We start from the raw sequence: 21839 nt of genomic DNA, 5'->3' as shown, positions 1-21839 counted from the left end.
TGTGAGCTGTATGCACAGTCTTGTTGTAGTTAAGCCTTGATTGTTGTTGGTATCACTGGGAGGAATTGACCTCCAGGTCAATTGGCTGTGAGGATCAGTTGTGTCTATAATGGGAGAACTGTGCTGGAGACAACCTTATGGGGCAAGACTTGCTTCAATGGGGCTTTGGCACTCACTGAGTCTGCCCCCTGAGTGTGTCTCTTATGGATGTGAAGAGTTGTAATCTGGATCAGTGGTCAGCAAACTGTGGCTCACATGCGGCTCTTTGGCCCCTTGAGTGTGGCTCTTCCACAAAATACCACATGAGGGCGTGCACATACAGTGTGATTGAAACCTTGTGGCCTATGCACAGAAGTCAGTTTTCAGCTCTCAAAAGAAATTTCAGTTATTGTACTGTTGATATTTGGCTCTGTTGATAATGAGTTTGCTGGTCACTGATCTGGATGGTCTCACTCTGACCACTGTGTACACTGGTTCTTAGATCTCCAGAGAGATGCAAAGTCAGCCACTGCTGAGGCTGCCCAGCAGGAGCTACATAGAGATCTGCAGATTCCTCCTCTTTGTTTGGGGTTTGGAGGTGCCCAGATGAATATCAGCTGTGAAGTAATGGAAGCTGCTGTAGAGCCTTGGGCCTTCTTTTGGAGGCTCTGGGCTCTCTGACCCAGCTGCAGTATGTTAGCTTTTAGATTGCAAAAGGCTAGGCCATTCATATGCAAAAGCCTCTGCACACAACTTGGGTGCGGTTGTAAATTGGGTGGGGTGGGGGTCTCAGGGAATCACCAGGGTGGAGAAAACAGCAATGGCTGACTGTCAGCCCTGCCCCAAAGAGGCCCCGGGTCTCTGTGTCCCACAGCACTATGTAGGAACAATGATTGCTGCAAGCACCTCTGAGAGAAAGCCGCCCTTGTGTTCTGGCCCAATGCCAGATGGTCCAGTTTCTCCCTGTATGAGCCTGGGTCCCCATAGTCTCACCCAGAACTGGAGTTCCAAGCAGTTGGGAGCTTGTATCTTCCCCCCAATTGAAAAAGACAACAGTGTACTCAGTTTCCAGCCCCTTTCTGTGTGCACCTCCATACCTCCTCCCAGTCTCAGTGTGCTTTTCTCTTTCCTTCTGATTGTATAATTTCCACTCAGCCAGCCTTCCTGTGGTTCTGGATGATATCCGTTTTGTCTTTTAGTTGTAGTTTTGAAGTGGTTGTACAAGGCAACAAGTTCAGGTGTTTACTGATGCCACCATCTTGGTTTCTCTCTCATAAAAACATATTTTTAAAAAACCTTTTTTAAAAAAATATATTTTATTGATTTTACACAGAGAGGAATTGAGAGGGATAGAGAGTTAGAAACGTCAATGAGAGAGAAACATCGACCAGCTGCCTCTTGCACACTCCCCATTGGGGATGTGCCCGCAACCAAGGTACATGCCCTTGACCAGAATCGAACCTGGGACCTTTCGGTCCACAGGCTGACGCTCTATCCACTGAGCCAAACCAGTTTCGGCTTTTTAAAAAACCTTTAACATTCTATAAAGATGTCAAAAGGGTGCTAGGAATTTATTTTAAATTTCTTATTTTATTTTTAACTATTATTGGTGTAATTTTATAATTCTTTAGGGATAAAAATGAAGCCATTGTTTAAAGTTTAAGAAATGTCTTTATATTTTTATCATTCTAAGCTTAGGATAAAAGAATAAGATGTACAGATTCCTGTGACTTATTATACAGTTGGTTAGTTCAGAACTGTTGAATAATTTGTCATACCACACTACACAAGCCACTCTTCTCTCATTCTGCAAGCTTTTCCAATAAACTAGAATTCCGATGTGTAGGAGATCTGGCTTCACTTTTTTATTTTATTTTTGTGTGTGTATGCTTGTTTGTGGTTTTTTTGTTTTGTTTTGTTTTGTTTTGTTTTGCTTTTTGGCACCATGAAGTTAAGCATCTGGGGTTTATTTAAACAGACAACAGTTCTGGCTTGCTGTCCCTCCTCCTTCTCTGCGGCAGTGGGGACTGCAAATGGCTCTGTCCACTTCCTTGATGTCGTAGATGCCGAAACCCCTGAGGAAATTATCATGGTCCATGTTTGTGACACTGAAATTCAACACCTCCTGTAAGTACTGCCTGCTTCTGGCAGCAACGTTGTTAGACCTGTCTGTTGAGAATTCCAGTGAAGCCACAATTCCTTTACATTTTAAACTTTAAGTGTTTAATTTTAGAAATTAATATATTGACCCTGTTCAGTGTAAAAAAAAAAAAAAAAGTACAGAGGGATGTGTAGTGAAAGGTGTCCTACCCTTGTCCCTGAACCCCAGTTCTCCTCTCTGGAGGCAGCCTGTTCCCAATTTCTCAGTTTCTTGTGTCTTCTTTCCAAAGATATTTTATCCATAACGAAGCAAAAAGATATAAACTTTCTTTTTTACACAAATAATTATCAAGCACTTAGAGTGTGCCAGACACTCTATTATATTAACTTTATGAGTTACTTGTATTGTCTCCCTTTTACAGCTGAGGGAGATGAGCACAAAGAGTTTAAATAACTTGTTTAATATTATACAGGTATAAATGGCGAATGTTGGGATTGGAGCCCAGGCAGCGGGGCTCCAGTCATTGCCTCTCTCTAAATGGGAGCAAAATCATATACAGTGTTCTCCATCTCCTTTTTTTTTTTCTCCTCCTCCTCCTCCTCCTCCTCCTCCACAAATGAGGGAATTTAGGTTCAGTAACCACCCTCCAGTTACACCCTCTCCTCGGTCCCATGTTTTTGTTGCATCTTCTTTCTCAGATACCTTCTTTCTTACATTAATTTGTATTTCTCCACTTCTTCTAATTTCATGAAGGTTGAGAACCATTTCACTACATCCTTCCTCCTCCTTCCAAGTACTAGTTCTGAAGGATACTGACGTGTACTCATCACTAATTTCAGAATTGCTTATTTCCACTTGAAATGTCTAGAAAGCTCTGTTGTTGTATTTCATTCACTTATCCTATATAATAAAACCCTAATATGCAAATCGACCAAATGGCAGAACGACCTATTGCTATGATGCGCACTGATTACCAGGGGCCAGACGCTGGACACAGGAGTTGCCCCCTAGTGGTCAGTGTATTCCCATAGGGGGAGCATTGCTCAGTCAGAAGCCAGGCTCACCTAAGCCTGCAGTCAGACATCCCCTGAGGAGTCTTGGATTGCAAGAGGGCGCAGGCCAGGCTGAGGGACCCCCCCATAGTGCACTAATGTCATGCACCGGGCCTCTAGTGATGAAATAATTGCCCATCTTTAAGTGAATCTTTCTGATTGTGTTGAAATTTGGAAATAGCATTAACCTAGAATGCAGTGATTACATTTATACGTACTCGCTTGGCTTTTATAAGGTCAGATAATATTGAAAATCACAGACCATTAGAATGACTGGGTTTGAATGGATCTTTGTGCTGTAGTTCAATAAATATTTACCATCTTACTAGTGAAACAAGTAAAATCAGATTTCTCCTTTTCCAGTTATGACCAGCGAGGGATGTTTCTATTAGCTGGGACAATGGAAGGACTCATCTTTGTTATGGATGCCAGACCCTCAAACTCATTTCAGATTTTTGGATTTGTAGGTACTACATAAAATGCTTATTAATTTAAAATATTGGTCACTTTATTCCAAAGAACTAAAGGTGGTGAAAATGGGGCAATAGTGAGATAATTATTTGTGGCTTATTTTCTAATAGAGAAACATTTAAATAACTGTTAAAAGTTACTTAGGAGTATTCCTATGTCATATTTAGAGGTATTTGGTATATCTGCTTGGTACATAGTTGATACTAAATAAATTTTCTTGAATCAATCAATGAATTAATTAACAAAATGGATAAATATTCCTAATGTTATTACAAAGAGAAGTTTGATTGTTTATACCTGAAATATTTTTTTAAAAAATAATATTTGACCTCTATTTAATAAATATATTTAAAGAAAGTTTTATGACATGAGTCTTTAATGTTACCTCTTTAAGCAAAATGATATACAGCTTTTTTCAATAATGTTTATTTAAATGCCCAAGTAAACCACATTTAGAGGCAAGATGGCACTTAATGATAAACAGTAAGAACTAATATATATTCTCTCTGGCTTTATGTACTAAGTACATATATCTATTTCACCTGAATATATATTTTAAAAATCCATTTACCTACTAGGTATAAAATGCCAAATTAGGCCCTGTGGGGTTCAGAAAGGCCAAGGAGACAATTTAGTGCAGGAGGAATAAGCAGAGTACTGTGTAGGCACAGAGGAAGAAGCAATTTTAATTCTGCCAGGTGTGAGGAAATGAGTGGAGGTAAAGGGTGGGTGGTGGTGGGGGGAATAGTGGAGGTTAGTGCAGAGGATGGGGAAGAGTTTTCCAAGGGGTTAAAGAGTGGAGGATGGGCCATATTAATATTTCATCTCCAGATGAAAGTTGGAACAAAAGCCCTTGGAGTGGTAAGTCTGGTGTAATAAATAGGTAAGCAGAAAAGTTTAGTAGGTGATAATTATGGCGATAAAGTCTGAAAGAAGTCAAAGAGTCTTGAGTATCATTCCAAGGAGTCTGGACTTTGCTCTGTGGTTAAAGCGATATATCGTCAGAAGTTTTCAAGATGGAACTAGCGTGATTTGACTTAGTTTTCAGAGGATGACTCAGGCACAAATGTGAAGGATAGAACAGAAAGGCAAGAGAATGGGATAAAAAAGATGTTAGGCAATTATTCTAGTAGCCAGACATAAAGTGATATTAATCCTAACAATAGCCAACTTTTATTGAGGGATTTCTGTGTTCCAAGCACTTGTTAGTTTATGTAATTTGTACAATTTTTATAGGTAGGGACTATTATTGTAGTACTAATTTACAGATAAGGCATTTGAAGAAGAGAGAGAGGAAGTGCTGTTCCAAGTCATGCAACTAAGTAGTGGTGGAGTCAGGACTCAAACTCAGGAAGTCTGACTTCAGGTCTCCTGCTGTTATCCACTGTGCACATGCCAAGGCAGTAATCACAGAAAGGAAAAAGGAGGGAACAGCCCGGGCTGCTTTGGCTTAGCAGAGCGTTGGCCTGCGGACTGAAGAGTCCCGAGTTCAATTCCAGTCAGGGGCACATGCCTGGGTTGCAGGATCGATCCCGAGTAGGGGGTGTGCAGGAGGCAGCTGATCAATGGTTCCCTCTCATCATCGATGTTTCTATCTCTCTCCCTCTCCTTTCCTCTCTGAAATCAATAAATATATCTTAAAAGAAGAAAAAGGAGGGAACAGCTATGGGTGATGGGATTGTTGGTAGGACTTGGTTTTTGACTATATGTGAAAGGGCAAGAGCAGCAATTATTAAATTTTCTAGTCTGCATGGTGAAAGTTAGTGATGTTATCAAATGAAGTAAAAAGCAAAGAAAAAAGAAAATTATTGAGGTTGAGGAATTGAGTGAGCTAAAGAACTCTGTAGATTTGAAACCAATAAGCTTTTTATTCAGGGATCTTTAACATTAGTTTAGAGATGGAGATTTGTAGTTCACAGTTAATGGTAGCATTCTAATCTTGAAATCATAGAAACTGTTGAGATGGCAAGAGGACAGAGTAGAAACAAACCCAGTTGCTTAATGAGGCTAGACAGGTAACCTTAATATGTAAATTAGGTGGCACAGAGTGTGGTAGGACCTATGGCTGACCTCAGAGTGGATGCAAGTTCTGCCTAAATAGTTCGTTCTTATTGTTGTTGATAATCCTCACCCGAGGATATTTTTCCATTGATTTTTAGAAAGAGTGGAAGGAAGAAGAGAGAGAGAGAGGGGAGGGGAGGGAAGGGAAGGGGAGGGGAGACATCAATTGATTGCCTCCCACATCCCACATGTGCCCTGACCAGGGCTGGGGATTGAGCCTGCAACCTAGGTACCTTCCCTTGACCAGAATTGAACCCAGGATCCTTCAGTTCGCAAGCCCATGTTGAGCCAAATCAGCAAGGGCAATATTCCATTTTTAAATAAATCTGGTCAAAAAGAATATGGGTTGGGAAAAACTTTGAAGTAGTGGACAGAGAAAGATGAGGCAGTGAGGAAAACTGAGGACAGGCCAAAGTAATAAGAAAACTGGGAATCGCCCACTCTAGACAAAGCTTGAAGGAAGAAGGCTGGGTGAGGGTATATACATACTGTGGCAGACGTGGGGTGAAGACTGGGAAGAGGCTTTCATATATATCTGCCCGTCATGGTAACCCCTGGGAGAGTTATTTCTTTAGAGGGGAGAGACAAAGAGGTTAGGGAGAGAGTGGTGATCAGAAAATAGTAAGTGACAACTCCTGTTTTAAGAAGTTTGCAGTTAAAAAAAAGAGAATGGGATTGTAATTGTGGTGGGGAAGTAGGGTTGAAGGAAGGACCTGATTTGAGCATAGGGGAATCTTTAGGGTTAAATAGAAGAAACCATAAAAACAAAAAACAAACAAACAAAAAAACCCACAAGAAAATAAAGAGAAGTCATTGATAGCCCATGGTCTAAAAGGACATTATTAGAGGCCTGAGCTCATTTCCCACAAAAAAATGTCAGGAAATGCAGGGGGAGGATGGGAACAGTGTGAGATCTGGATAAGAAAGTTGAGGTCATGTTCTCAGTCTGCTGTGCTAAGTAAGAGGAAAGTTCATCCACTGAACACCTGAGGGGAGGGGCTGATATTTGGGGCCTGAGAGGGTGGTACATGCAGAACAGCCCCCATAGAGTGGGAGTAGTGACCCGGAGAGAACTCACGGTGGGCCCCAGGTATGAACCCTGCAGAGGTCTGATTATCTAGGTTTCTGGAGGACAACTAGTCCTGTATATTTCCACCGCACCCTCAATACCTTGACTTAAGATGCAAAGAACACTAAAGGCTGCGTTTGTCCAATATTGGGAATGGGCATTCCATCTAGAGTGGACTTTCCAGGGGCAGGGCATACAGGTGTTCTGAGTTTGGTAGGCCTGGAGGATTCCCCGGAGCCTCCCGGCCGGGGAAAGATACTGAGCCCCTTATCAGGAGACTCCATTATCTGTTCACTTACTATGTTGAAAGGTCATTTTAAATATCTAGTAAATTTGGATCTAAAGATTTAGTGAAGGCAATTCTATAATGTGGTATCTTACTTGGAAAGATAAAAGATTCCTTAAGCTTATCGATGAGCACTTGTGGTGTTGGTCTCTTTTCTTTCAGAGGTGGCCAAAGGCATTTTACAGATATCCACGGTGTCTCTTTTGGAAACAGATATAGTGGAAGTGATGGTGCTTTCTCCAGCTCCAGAGACAGGACGAAGCAGGCTGGAAATATTTACTCTGCCTAACGTGCTACCACTAGGTAAAGAAAAGCCAAGCAACCAAGTCTGTCCTGTGTTGGACCCTGCTATAGCTTTTTTTCTTTTTCTTTTGATAGCATCCTGCCCTCCACCCTGCCCCCTTTAACACGTGAAGAGGTACAATGGCCATCGTTTGTGTATCTTACAAAATGAAATTAATGAGGCTACTCATCAATATGAAATATGGACTTTCTTCTAGGCCTTGTCATTCATAAGAATCTATCCAGTTATCAGAGAAAAGAAATAGGATCAACTGGCACTTTTGTCAAGTTGATTTGCCATTTTGTGGTGTCTCTTTTTTTGTAATTTTAAATATACATAGGGTGCTGTGGAGTTACTTTCACTGATGAAATTCTAAAGAAAGCTTTTTGGCCAGAGGTCTGATTAAATATCTAGGTAGCTATTTTGCAAACACAAGAGAGCTAAAAACCTCAAAGTATGTTTATATTTTCACTAGCCATGTTTTAATTAAAGATCATCATGAGTTTCTTTGAATGATATATCTGTTTAATTGATGAAACTAAGGCCTTATAAAAGATATCTTATTCACTATTTAATTATTTAATACTCAAGTATTTCTGATGGATCCAAGTTTGTTTTTAAATCATTTTTGTCACCTACTAGCCTCTGTATAATTAATTGAGCGTTTATATTTTTTATTTCACTTTTCAGAGTTTTTTATAACAATTAAAAAAAATAAAATCAATATATGGTGCAAGTGATCTCTCTTCTTTCTTACATCCTTACAGTTTTTGCAACCTTTGTTGATGAAAGAGGGAAGATGAGAGATGAATTCATTCATAAGTTCCTGTATGAGACGGAGCACTCTCTGTCCTCTGCAGTGTTGGACTTCCAAAGTCACATGGTATACGGTTTTTGCAGTGAAGTGCCGTACATCTGCTGCTATCGACTTTCTAGACAAGTAGGCCAAAACTTAAGCTTGCCATCATTTATCTCGGCAATCAAGATTGACACATGGTATTACTTAGACTTGACCCGTGCTTTAACATTATAGTCCAGTTAACAAATGGCTTTATTATAGTACATAATTTCCTTGAATTAGACATATGTTAGCACGACTTGTTAACCCATCAAAATACGTTGCAGCAACTTCACACTTGTGCTACATATATCATACTTGTCAGATAAATATGCAGATGACATATTATTAGTTTAGTGGAAATTTGTACTTAAATCCTAGGCAAAATTGGACAAAAATAGAGACATGGGAAAATATTGTGGACCATCCTTCTGGGGGTTGGGGAATGGGATTGCTGAGGTTGGGAGGGAGTAGGATTGGTGGGGATGGGGAGGAGCAGAGCATTCCAGACAAAAGTCACAGTGTGTCCAGAGGCCTGAAGATGGGAGTACGTGAAACATATAGGGGGTATATTGAGTAATTTATTTTGACTTGAGCATAGGGTTATATGAAAGTAATTCATGAGAAATATTCTCAGGGTAGTGTGGGATCTTTATTGGTAACTAACACATAAAGACTTTTCTTAGTTGGTCAAAATGAACTTTTATTTGCAAACAAAGATGAAAAATGTGATACAAATACAAATGCCTACTTTGTATCAATGACTGAATTTGCACACTCGAATCTGACTGTGTATGCACAACTGCAAACCCTAAGATGCTGCTTCCCTCATCTTTCCTATAATGCAATCATTTTCTTTGATTGGCAGGAACATAGCGGTGTTTTCGTTACTAAGCCAATGCAAAAAGCGCAGAGCAAACTATATGGACCTGGAATGCTCTCTCTGTCTGTTCATGGATTGTGGCTCATATCAAGAGCTAAATGTGGAACTATACATATCCGAGACGTTTACACTTTGGTAATCTCTTTTAAAAAAATTATGGGATGTATATCTTGATCTCATATAAGGAGCAAAAACCCTTAGGAAAGGAATTGGAATTCTTTCTTAAACTGAGGCCTCATTTATTACCACTGAAGGTATTATTGACTTTAACATTAAGTGTATTTATGTGCCGAGGTTTACATTTCTGAGGGAGGAAACATCAACCGGGGACTAAGAACTGCAAAGAAAAAGCCCATGGCAGGACTGCCAGGCCAGCTCTTCCACCACGTAGTTGTGTGTCTTGGAAACGCACTGAGCTTCAGATGCTCCTCTGTAATATCAGGGAAGGCTTGCTTGCTCTCAGCAGCGGAATTCTGGCAAGAGCCAGTGGGAGGATATATGCAAAATTGTTTTGGCAACAGTGCAAACCTAGGGATTATTGCTGTGCCAATTTAGGGATTATTGCTGTGCCAACCTAGGGATTATTGTTGCCATCTGCCTGTCCTGAAGGGCCTCTGGGCTGGTTGCTGCTGCCCCCACCTGAGTCTTTCGTAATGCTGGAATCAAGTTGTACTGGTCATCAGTATAATGTAATGCAGTCAGTGAATCTTATCCAGGGTTCCACCCCACACACTTGAAGCTTCGCAGAGACCCACACAACACATGCCTGGTGTTCAGATCAATTGGGCCCTAGTTGTGCCCATCCAGTTCTCGCTCACATGTGCAAGAAAACGTATTTGGAACAAGGTGGGGCAAAAGTGTAATTATTATTATGCAGGAAAAACCTTTAATCCCTTAGAGATTATTTTTAAGTGAACAATTTGCAAACTCTGTTACACTGTGTATTAGTCAAATGATTTGTAATGTACAAGACAAGTGATAGTGGCATGATGTGGCAAGATGTCAAAGATTTGGGGGTTTATTTTATGTAAAGTACCTAATATACTATGAGGTTATTATCCATGGCAGCATTGCTTGTGAAACAATCCAATGCCCATCAACAGAGGGCTGGTTAAATAGAAGATGGTACATAAACAATGCATAAGTACATTGTGGAATATTACACAGCTGTAATACAGAATGAGAAAATCTTTATGCAACAATATGGAAAGAACCCCAAGAACACTGTTAGGGAAGAAAAGCAAGGTGCATAATATAGGTATTATACTATAATTTATGTTTTAAAAAGTGTGTAAACATTTATCTGCATAAAAATGCCTGAATTGTTGAAGATATTGCCTTTGGGAGGTGGTTGGGGAATGGTGACATGAAAAGTTCACTGCATGCAATTTTATAGTCTTTTAAATTTTGAACCATTTAAATGTAGTACCTATTCAAAAAGTTTTTTTAAAAAAAATTTAAGGTATCAAGTGTTGAGAGAATCAGTATGACACAGAAATCCCAGTTTTGAGTCCAGGGGCTTAAACTGTTACCCTGTGTACCAAATTAGTGATGTGTTTGGGTTCTAGCTAAACTGATTTGATTCATGTCCTCCATGTGGGGCATGTTATCCTTTTTAAAAATATATATATATATTTTAATTGTTTTTGGAGAGGCAGGGAGAGGGAGAGATATAAGCATCATGATGATAAGAAGACTCATTGATCAGCTGCCTCCTGCATACCTCTGAATGAGGATCGAGCCTGCAACCCGGCTTTGTGCCCTGACTGGGAATCAAACTGGCTACCTCTTGATTCCTGTGTTGATGCTCAACCACTGAGCCACACCAGCTGGGCAGGCATGTTATCTTTTTTTCACTATGTCTTATCAACCTCTCTTCTCACACCCAGCCTCTTTGCACATAAATGGAACCTGCCTGATTCTTAAAGCCATATGAATTTGCCACTCGGCTTGCTCAAGGCCCCTCCCTTAACTTCATAGTTTTCAGCAAGTCATTTACTTCTCTGTGTATGATTATCCTGTTACAAATAGATGATGATAGTCCCTCTCCTTCCATACTACCTCAAATGGGAGAATGACTCAGTCTTGGTGTTTGGACTAGGGATTTTCAGTGCCTTGTCTTACCCAGAGGCTACTTCCTTATCAACTGAAACACTTGTTAACAAATAGAAAAAGACTTGTCAACAAGCAAAGTACACGTTACCCCCTTAGAAAAACCACGTGATAGAATTGTTAGTAACTTTTGCACTTTGTTCCTAAAACTATTAAGGAAATACTTGTTCGGTGTCGGACTCATTCTCACCAGGGGCATGGAATTCATTCAGTGAGAATTTCATTTGATGGACAAACCATTCTGGTGAATGGGAGAGATGATGGCACCCTTGTTTGCCTAAAATGGAGGTACGTACAGTAAATGTAAGCAACCTCACATGATATGTTTTAAAATAAAGACTTTGTTTTTATTTAGGTACAGCAAAACCAACATAACAGGATACAACTGCTATTGAAAAGATTGTCATGCTCACAGAATCCAAGGGTGGTGGTGGGGGGGAATATGCCGTGCTATTGGGGGCCCACATGGGGTACCACCAGGGTAGGTAAGGAGGCAAGAGCCTTTATTTTGGTTTCCATGGGAAGGGGCAGACAGATTTAGGATTGACTAGTTTGGATAATTTCAGTGGATTCTGGGACATAGGGACTCCTAATTGTCTGATACTTCACCCTGAGATTATTAGGACCAGGAAACCATGGCCCTGTGTATAGAATCCCAGTGGAGCTAATGGTTGGGGTGTGGGGTTCTGGATTAGTTGGTTTGGATTTGAAAGGTGGGCTGCTGTATAAGTTATTGACTATCTCCAGGATTTGGCTAGCCCTGGGAGGGTAGTCCCTTCTGGGTAAGCATGGCCCAAAATGTCAAAGGATCAAAAGACAAGAAAAGGCTTGGTTAATATGTATAAGATTATCAGTCCTCTTTTATGAAACCTGTTGGAAGAGTACAAGAATTGAGGACAATTTTGAAGAATACATACTTTAAAAACTCTTGTTTATCCCTAAAAATACTTACATAGATATGTATGTAAGTGTACACCAGAAGAGGCTGACTCTTCAAATTATAATTTGCTTAAAATATATTAATTTATTTACTAGTAGACTTGGATTAGACTAAAATTAAAATTCTAGAACTGCAATCTAGAAATCTCTGTCATTTATATCATGTATTTCCATGTGTTCCAGATTGCTTTCTGGGGATTTCTTATTTTCTTTCTGGTTGTCCTTGTAACCATGGTTATTCATGGTATTTGCTGTTCTTCTTTGTTTAGACTCTAGACTAGACATCTATATCTGTCTATTTTAATGACCCCTAACAGCCTCCTCTGAAGAGGTCTTCCTACTATTTTCCAGTAGATGGCGGTAATTCACAAGATTTTTTAGCTCTGTGATCTAGTGAACTTCCACAGCTTTCTTAGGATAGTAGAGGCATGCTGCTTGCAGGTAGGGTTTGTTTTGCCCTCATTGTAATAGTGACCCCTGGCCTCTGTGGGGTCCTGCCCCAAGTACCCAACCTGGGGATCACTTACAGAGGGAATTAGAGGTTCTACTGCGATAGTTCTACTGCAATAGTATGCTCCTCAACTGGACTTGAGGACAATGAGAGGCGAGCTTTGGGAGTCCAAGGGGCAGGACTCTGTGGTTCCTTTTGTTTGTCTGAAACACCATCACTGGCCCCATAGTGGAGAGCATCATGGCAGAATCCCAGGCTCTATCATGCATCTGCTAACTCACACACTCTTCACCCTACTGGGCTGCCCTCCCTCCCCACAGCATCCTGTTCCTCCAGACCAAAGGAAGCACCTGTTACCACTGGCTTCATCCCCTCCCCAGGCTAAGCCATCGCTACTTCTGCAGGCTGTCTGCACTTTCCTCCCTTTCATCTATCTGTTTATTCCAGGTTGCCTACCTTTAGATGTTTCAATGCACAGATATCTCAGGCATGCCTCTCTATTGAGCAGGGAATTCTTTATTGAATTATAGTTGATTAACTTCTAATTTCAGGGAGAGAGACCAAGGAGATCTCTCATACCACCATTTCTCTGATGTCCTAGAATTCTAAATAAACAAATACTACTGAAGCGTGCAGATAATGACCAGGGGCAGAGAGCAAGAAGGTGATATCCTGGACTTTGAGTGTTGTTTTGTTTGATCTGCCAGTGGACATCACTAGTCACTGTGCAGTTCATTTCCTTAGAAATAATATCTCATAGTGCCTCATGTGATAAAAGCAATAATAAATTTGGGTGACATTTGAAAATGTTAAATATTGTGGAGATTTTATATCATAACAGTTGTGTTGGCCACTTAATTCAAAGACTGATTTGAATACTGCAGCATCATGCTCATTTTATTCTCAGACTCTTAACTAACTTGTATTTTATATATGTCCTAACATACCCTTTATAGTCGGTGAACAAATAGCATCTAAGGTAACAGCAAACAATATAGTTTTCTTTAAGCCCTATTTATGGAACTAAAGACATTTCCACCCATTATAATTAACTAGAGGCCCGTGCACGAATTCTTGCACAGAGGGGTGCGGCCAGGCTGGTGGGAGTTAGGGGAGACTGGAGGTTGGCCCGCTGGCTGGGGGGAGGGGCTGTGAACAGTTTGAAGGGTAGCTGATTGGGGCCTGATTGGGCCTGTTGGCCATTGCAGTTCATGTCATAGAGACTGGTCATTTTGTTGTTTTGGTCACTATGAGGACTGAATGTGATTATGTATGTGAAGCACTGCAGCACCTAGTACATTCCAAGGGATCAACCAGAGTAGTGGCTCTTCTGTGTCATGACCAAGGCAAATACAGAGTACGTGCAGGGCAAGGCTATGCAGATAGCATGTGAAGCGGTCACCCAAATAAATCCGGGGGCTTGTCATGTCCTGGAGCCTGTGAATGGGCTCTCCTCTAAGAAGTAGAGTCCTAATATCTACAGTCCACATATTTCTTTGTGTGGAAATGGTTGTGTGTCTGGAAATAATTCTGCTAAATGTGACCTTTGTGGTTTTATAAACTGTGTTTTTTCTTTTTATTAATACAGGCGGTTTAGAGGAAGCATAAGCAGTGACATTCTTCAACATTGCCAGCTTCTTTTAGCTTCTCTGAGCAGCACCATGGACGAAGAGAATATTTATTTAAGTCTGAGACAAAGGGATTCCGTGGATACAGAATCTGAAGCAATAGTTGAGTTACAATATAATTTTTTTTCTCTTTCTGTCAATGTAAGAAATATCCAAACCTGTAAAGAATTTTTGTAGGATTTATTGGAGCCAAATTGACAATTGCCAGGAAGCAGTATCTCAAATGCTTCACAAATCGACAGTTTCACAGTTTCTTTTATGCATCTCAAATTAGGGAGGGAGCTAATGAAGATTATATGAATGCAAAACAAACAAAAACAAACAAAAAACAAAAAGGCAGGGATTGTTAGGCAAGGATAGGATAGTTAACAAGACAAGACTATGCCCTCTGTTGGGACATAACAAAAACCATGGGTAAGTCTTGCTTAAGGCAAAGATAAACCTTTTACTAAAGAAGTTATATGCCTGGGGACTTTGGAAACTGCCCATCATGATCTGCCCAGTTAGGGATTTATGATTAGAGCTGTCTCTGAGGTTACTTTCCATAGAATCCCTTTTCATCCACACTCACTTTCTTTTTAAATCAGCTATCAGTTTACAGTTATAGTTTTCTTTAAGCAGATATTTATTGGGTCGGCAACTAAGTAATTGCGGATTTTTTAAAGAAAAAGACAATTTTTTCATGGAACTAAATAACTTTATTCTGTAATGTATTGCCCATTTTTATCAATGACCTTTTGCCATCTTTCAGGCAGCATCATAATCCCACGTTCAAAAAACTTCTGGTTTTTATTAGCAAAAAACCGAATCAGGTACGATTTGACATCATCATCATTATTGAAATTTTCACCATTCAAGGAGTTTTGTAAAGATCGAAACAAAAAGTAATCAGATGGTGCAAGGTCAGGACTATATGGTGGATGTGGCAAAACATCCCAACCAAGCTCCATTAATTTTTGCCGAGTGACCAAAGATGTGTGTGGCCTTGCATTGTCATGATAGAATACAACACCTTTTCGATTTGTCAATTCGGGCCGCTTTTCTTCAACTGCATTGTTTAATTTCGTTAGTTGTTCAATGTAGACATCAGAATTGATCGTTCGGTTGGGTGGTAAGAGTTCAAAGTAGACAATTCCTTTGTAATCCCACCAAACTGATAACAAAACCTTCTTTTGATGAATATCAGCTTTTGATGTTGTTTGAGTTGGTTCACCTGGCCTGCTCCACGATCTTTTCCGCTTGATATTGTTGTAAACAACCCATTTTTCATCACCAGTTATCAGTCATTTTAAAAATGGATCATTTTCATTACGTTTCTTTAGCAAATCGCAGCTGCTAATGCGTTGCGTTAACTGTGATTCTTTCAGTTCGTGAAGAACCCATGTATCGAGTTTTTGAACATAGCCAAGTTGTTTTAAGTGATTTTCAATGCATGTATGTGATACATGAAGCTTCTCTGCAATCTCACGTGTTGTACTGTGAGAGTCCGAATTGATTATTGCTTTGATTAGGGCGTCATCAACTTCAACTGGACTACCAGAGCGTTTTTCATCTTTGAGTGAAAAATCACCAGAACGAAATTTGGCAAACCAATTTTGACACTGCCGTTCTTTTAAGGCTTCGTCACCATAAACAGCACATAACTTTTTATGAGCTTGCAATGCGTTTTTCCCTTTGAGGAAATAAAAAAGCAAAATATGACGAAAATGTTCCTTTTGATTTTCCATTTTTCAACGAACGCCAAACGAAAACTACAAAACAGATCAAAAAACTTTTTTTACTGATTAACAGCTGAATAGCCAACTATCAAATAACAAAATGTGTTTTACATTTGTACTACGTCTGCAAACCTAAAAATTCAACTGAAGCCATATATGTGTGAAACCCGCAATTACTTAGCTGCCGACCCAATAGTCATTTTCCTTTTTATCCAGGTATACCATGATTCTCAAAAAGAGCGTGAGCTAAATGTGACTGAGAGAAAATATTCATCCTTTCTCAAAGCAATGGCAAATATTATACCTCAGAAGTTATTCAAACCATAGTATAAGATCAGGCTTGCCTGGAAAAAAAAAAAAATTCTTACTACCAATTCTGGTGCTTAGTCAAGTGGTCTCGCTTCTATACTCTTAGGTCACATACAGTATTTAGGAAGCATCTGGCCAGAGAACTACATTCATTCATTCAATCATTTAACAAATATTTATTGAGCACAATATGCTCCATGTGCTAGGACTGTGGGGAGTATAGGCATGAACAACATAGACGTTTCTGCTTTCATGAAGCTTACATTCTAATTGAGGGTTGGGAGTGAGCAGAGAGGGTAAGCAAGCACATAAATAAGAAAAGTAGATAGTAACAAGATCTATTTGGTGAATAAAAATGGCTTGGTGTGGTAGTGTTTGGCTGGAATAGCCTCTCCATGAAGAATTTAAGCTGAGACCCGAATTAAAAAGAGGGGGCCCACATGCAGCATAGATGGGGCAGAAGTCCTCAGGGAGGAGAGGAAAAAGAATTGGACATGTCTGAGGACCTAAAACAGGCCTGTGTAGCTAAAGGGAACAAGAGAGAGAAAGGTAGGAAATGAGGTCCTCAAGCTGGGAAAAGGCCTGGTAACAAAGGGCTTTGTAAACCAGATAGAGTTTAGATTTAATTTGACATTTGGTAAGAACCTATTAAAGTGTTCTGAGGAGAGGATTTGCGAGATCTTATTTACATTTTTTTGAAATAACTACTTCCACTGTGTGGAGAGTGTTTTCTGTAGGGGACAGGAGTGGACTTGGTAGATTAGTTAGGAGGCTATGCCAGAGATCCAAATAACAAGGATGGACATGGAGGACTGTTGTGGAGAGGAAGTAATTTTTACTTGAAAAACTATGCAGGTGATGATATTATTTGTGAACATGGGGACGACTGTGGGGCAGGGAGCTTCTCTGGGAGAAAGAAGGGAATCTGAAATCGGTTACTAATGCCAACCTTGAGATACCAAGTAAGCCATTGGAGCCTTGAGTTCTGAGAATGGGCCAGCACTGGAGATGTTGATTTGAGAGTCAAAGGCATGTGGATGGAATTTAAAGAAAAAGAACAAAAACAAAAAACCAGGCAAAGTCATCATGGAAGAGTGAATGATAACAGAAGGGACCAGGAGAGAGCAACTTCTATATATCCAGGAAAAGAATTTAGGAAGGCAAAGAAAAATGAGAAGTGTAAGACAGTGAGGTTACAGAAGGGTCAGGAGAGTGGACATCCCAAACTCAAGACGTTTTGTTGAAAAGAAAGAGAGAGAGAGAGAGAGAGAGAGAGAGAGAGAGAGAGAGAGAGAGAGAAGGAAAGGGGTGGTAGCTGGAGGGGGGATGTGATGGTCAATGGAGAGTGGCTTTCCTAGGACAGGAGATACTGTGTTTCCCCAAAAATAAGACATCCTCCAAAAATAAGACCTCCTTACTGGTTTCCTTCTGAGTGAAATATAAGGCATCCCCCGAAAATAAGGCCCCCCTAGGCTAACCATGAGAGATTTGGTCCACTGATTCTGAAAGAAATGGAGTCACAAGAAATTCACCAGGAAATTCAGGAATTGGATTGTTATGATGATGTTCCAGAAGATGATGACATGATTGTCATTGAATAAATGAGTAAATTCTTGATACTGTAGGATTCACAGTTTGTCTGGTTTGTGTTGACAACTATCGTACTACCGTACCGTACACAGGTAATAAATTTCCTTTATTTTCACTTAACTATAAATGTGTACAGTATTCTTCTTCATGGAAAAATAAGACATCCCCTGAAAATAAGACCTAGCGCATCTTTGGGAGCAAAAATTAATATAAGACACTGTCTTATTTTTGGGGAAACAGGGTACCAGTGCGCATTTGGGAAAGATTCTGTAGAAGAGAGAAATGGATGATGCAGAAGGGCAATGGGATTTTTTTTTTTTTTTTTTTTTTTAAGTTAAAGACCTCGAGAAGGAGGAAAAGATTAAGGTCCTAAATCCAAATTGTGGAGCAGGCCTTGAATGGCAAGAGCATTTGGCCTATGGTAACATGAAGAAGCAGAGAGTGTTTTGGTGAACATGTGATCACCTTCTTTCTCAATGCAAAATGTAGCTGATGTGGGGACAGACTGGTGGAATTAAATTAATAAAACATTGCATGTTGGGAAGGCAAAAATTGTGGCTTTTTTTTTTTTTTGATGCAACAAATGCAAAAGGATTCAAAATAATTATATGAAGTAGGCTGGGAGGAAGAGAACTTGATGAATTTTAAATTTAAGAAATGTCTTTTTCTAAGGTATATGAGGATGTCACGTTCAGCATTCAATCATCACAAGAAGATTTAGTCCAACGTGATACTAAGAAGGAAATTTCCTGGTTAGAACGAAAAAGCCAAGAGGTATTTATAAAATATGGGAGAGTTTGAAAGAATGCTTTCCTATGATAACCTGCTGGCAAGTAGAATGAGATACTACTTGGCCAAGCATCCCATCATACAAGTGTAACCTTCCTGAAAGCAAACGAACACCCCAAAAACAGCCCAATATTTTAGATGATATATGAGCTTTAAGGACTATACTTACGCTAATATGAAACCCAACAAAGTTGCCCAGGTAACCCAAAGCAAAGAATGAAGTGTGATACCTTATGCGGGAGGGAAATTTAGGGGAGCTGCACAGGTGATGAAAGAGAAAGGTGGGCCAAAAATAGGAAAAGGGACATCCTGGCTTCAGACAACGGTAGTAGTAGCTTGTGTCTGGATTGAGCCCACTTATCTAGTCTCACTGATTTTCCTTTGTCAACCATTCTCTAATTTTTTACTCCTTAATTATTTTCTTTCCATTGGCCTTACAATTGACTGGAAACTACCATGTTGCCTCAGTCAACATAATAGCAGTTGACTTAAGCAAGGTATTGCAGTAGTGTTACTTAGGGTACAATTTTATATTATTAGTCTTTAAAAATTTTGTTCCTAGAGAAGTGCTATCTATTACATATCTATCTGTACCTGTGTATATATATCTGTGTTTCTGTGTGTGTGTGTGTGTGTGCCTCTCTATAATTTCTCTTGCCTATTTAAGTGATAAACTTGTCCCATTTCAGGCCATCGAAAAGGAGGTTAAACAGTTTACCAAAAAAAGGAAGGAGATAAAAAGAGAAATCAAAGTACTTGCTAAAACTGTAAGTGTTGTGGTTTCATATACTAATACAGTTGACTCTCATTCTAAAATCACTTTTTGACATTTATTTTGTTCAATACAGCATGAGAAGCTATACCCATTTTCTTTTTTGCCTGTATGTAAGCTCAGTTTTCTGGAGTACTTCAACAGGGTAGAAATTTTACCTTACCGTACTACATATAAACAGTGGGTTTTTTCTCCAAAATACTTTATTAAAAACACATAACTTTAAAATAATTATTAAAAAGTAAGATAAAGTAAGATAAATACTTTATCTTACTTTTTAATCATTATTTTAATAAAATTTATGTGTTTACAATTTTACAAAGTTAAGTAATGAGTTAAATAACTAAAAATAAGATTTTAAAGCAGCACCTGCCCTACTTTTTTTCACTATGACTTCTATACTCTGAAGGCTGTTTTCAATTCTTCAACATTTCTGTTTGGATATTTACCTCCATCTTTCTAAATAGTTTTCTTGATACTGTTATCTCTTAATATTTCTATTTTAACAATAACTATGGGATTACTGGTATGGTAGATGAATATTTAGGTTCTTTTATACCCTCCACCCCATCACTACAGCATATATATAAATCCATACTTACTGTGCACACTATTATAGTTATGTAAATACGAGAGGCCTGGTGCATGAATTCATGCATGGGTAGGGGTCTGGCCTGCCCGCCCCGATGGGGCCCTTAAGCCAGGCCGGCTGGGGCAAGAGGTTACAGGCAGTTGGCTGGCCAGCCCACCCCCAACCGTGGTGTTGGAGGACAATCAGGGGTGGAACCGGCCAGGAGGAGGGGCTGCAGGTGGTTGGCCGGCCAGCCCTCCCCCAATTGGGATGTTGAAGTCAGTCAGATCCTGGATCAGTCTGCTACAATGCATGTCATAGCCACTGGTTGTTCTGGTCATTCTGGTTGTTCCACCGTTCTGGTAGGTGGGCTTTTATATATATAGATTCTTCAGAGTTGAGCCACATGGTATATCATAATTACATTACCATTTTTACAATTTTATTTTTCCTGGAATTAATCATTGCTTTTGTTTTGGATCGCCATGCCTATTCAAACTATCTTAAAATGCCACATTAGAAAAATAACCTCTTCTCAATAAAAGTACCTGAGGAAATCAAGCTGTCAGAGTTGTGTGTGTCCTCCCTTCCAGAGCTTTCCATTTTCTAGATCCAATCTAAGCACCTTGCTCTCTAGACCAGGCACACAGTTGCTGTCCTAAGGACTTCTCTTGTCCATTGTCCTAGAAACCTTCTCACCTGCCTTCTGATTTGTAGCCCCTGTTTTGGGGGTCTCATGCATTTATCTTTGTTTTCTTGGTGTGTACCTTCCAATAGCTTCCTATGCAGGACTTCTGTGTTGTCCCATGCTTGTGGACAGCATTTATCATGTAGCTGTGCTTCTGGCATACCATTCAAATGTAATAGCAATGTGGATGGTACCCGCCCCCTCTAAGAGTTGGCTCTTGATAAAGGGTACATGGGAGCTACATTTTTTGAGACTTGGTTTTTCTTAAAATGCCCTTATCCCACTCTCACACTCATATTTGCTTAAGTATACAATAATTTCCCCTCAGAATTTTTACTTGCTGCATTGTTTTCTAGCTTTCAGTTTTTGGTTTAGAGAATTCAATACTTTTTTGATTCCCAGCTCTTTGTAGGAAACCAGATTTTTCTTTCTGGAGATTTATAGGATCCTATCTTTATCCCCACTGTTTGGAAAACTCACAGTTACGCACAGTGAGATGTTTGGTGGATGTTCTTGGCTTGCTGGTACAGAATTGCTCTCCACCTTTTCTCACCCTGTTCTGAGCCCCAAGAGGCCAGCCTTTGTCTCCAGCTTCTGTTTAGGTTTAGCCACTGAGTGGTAGCAGCAGGAGATCAGAGTTTCTTTCTCAAAAACCAGCTCTGGGTAGATGTTCAAAGCAGCAGCTGCTCTGTTCCAGGCATTCATTCAGAGACTAGGGTGGTGGAGACCCTGCTAGCTTCTTCATAGGGCTTCTAAGGTTGTCTTGCTTGATCTCATCCCAGAAAGAGGAAAAGAGCATGAGGTGTGCGTGGGGAAAAAATCTAGAGATGGCCCTTATTATTTGATTGAACCACATGAAATTGCTGTTTTATATGGTTCAGCCTAATATACTACAAGTATTTGGTCTTCTTTCAACTTTTATAATGTGCCTTTTTTAAATGCACAATTTAAAAATTATGACCCAGGTGTATTGATCATTTTATTTATAGCTTTTGATTTTAGTGTCTGATTTTAGGAGAGCTTCCAATGTCTCACATATTTTCTTCTAATACCCTTCATTTCACCTGTAATTTATTTTCATGAATGGTATAAGGTGTGGAGCTAACTTCATATTTTTTCAAATAAATAGCCTATTTCATCAGTGCTTTTTATTGAATAGACCCTCCTTTCTCCACTGATTTGCAACTCCTCCTCTATTAATCCCTGGAGTCCCAGGTATATGAGATTGTTTCTGGACTCTCCATTCTGA

General features: G+C 39.7%; 1 protein-coding gene across 1 annotated transcript in view; it reads left to right on the top strand.

Annotated features, from left to right (window-relative positions):
- CFAP43 (cilia and flagella associated protein 43) overlaps nt 1-21839 on the top strand; it is a 75154-nt gene that overhangs the window by 21927 nt on the left and 31388 nt on the right. The window contains exons 11-19 of the mRNA XM_084904014.1: nt 1958-2106; nt 3496-3599; nt 7182-7322; nt 8070-8242; nt 9009-9158; nt 11293-11423; nt 14114-14255; nt 18443-18544; nt 19249-19326. Coding sequence (XP_084760140.1) covers nt 1958-2106; nt 3496-3599; nt 7182-7322; nt 8070-8242; nt 9009-9158; nt 11293-11423; nt 14114-14255; nt 18443-18544; nt 19249-19326 — 1170 coding nt within the window. The remainder of the gene's footprint in view (nt 1-1957; nt 2107-3495; nt 3600-7181; nt 7323-8069; nt 8243-9008; nt 9159-11292; nt 11424-14113; nt 14256-18442; nt 18545-19248; nt 19327-21839) is intronic.

This window comes from Pipistrellus hanaki (genome assembly GCF_964339955.1).
Source record: "Pipistrellus hanaki genome assembly, chromosome: 14".
Taxonomy (NCBI): Eukaryota; Metazoa; Chordata; class Mammalia; order Chiroptera; family Vespertilionidae; genus Pipistrellus; species Pipistrellus hanaki.
The sequence above is the reverse complement of the archived record's forward strand: the minus strand, read 5'-3'. Positions and strand labels throughout refer to the sequence as shown.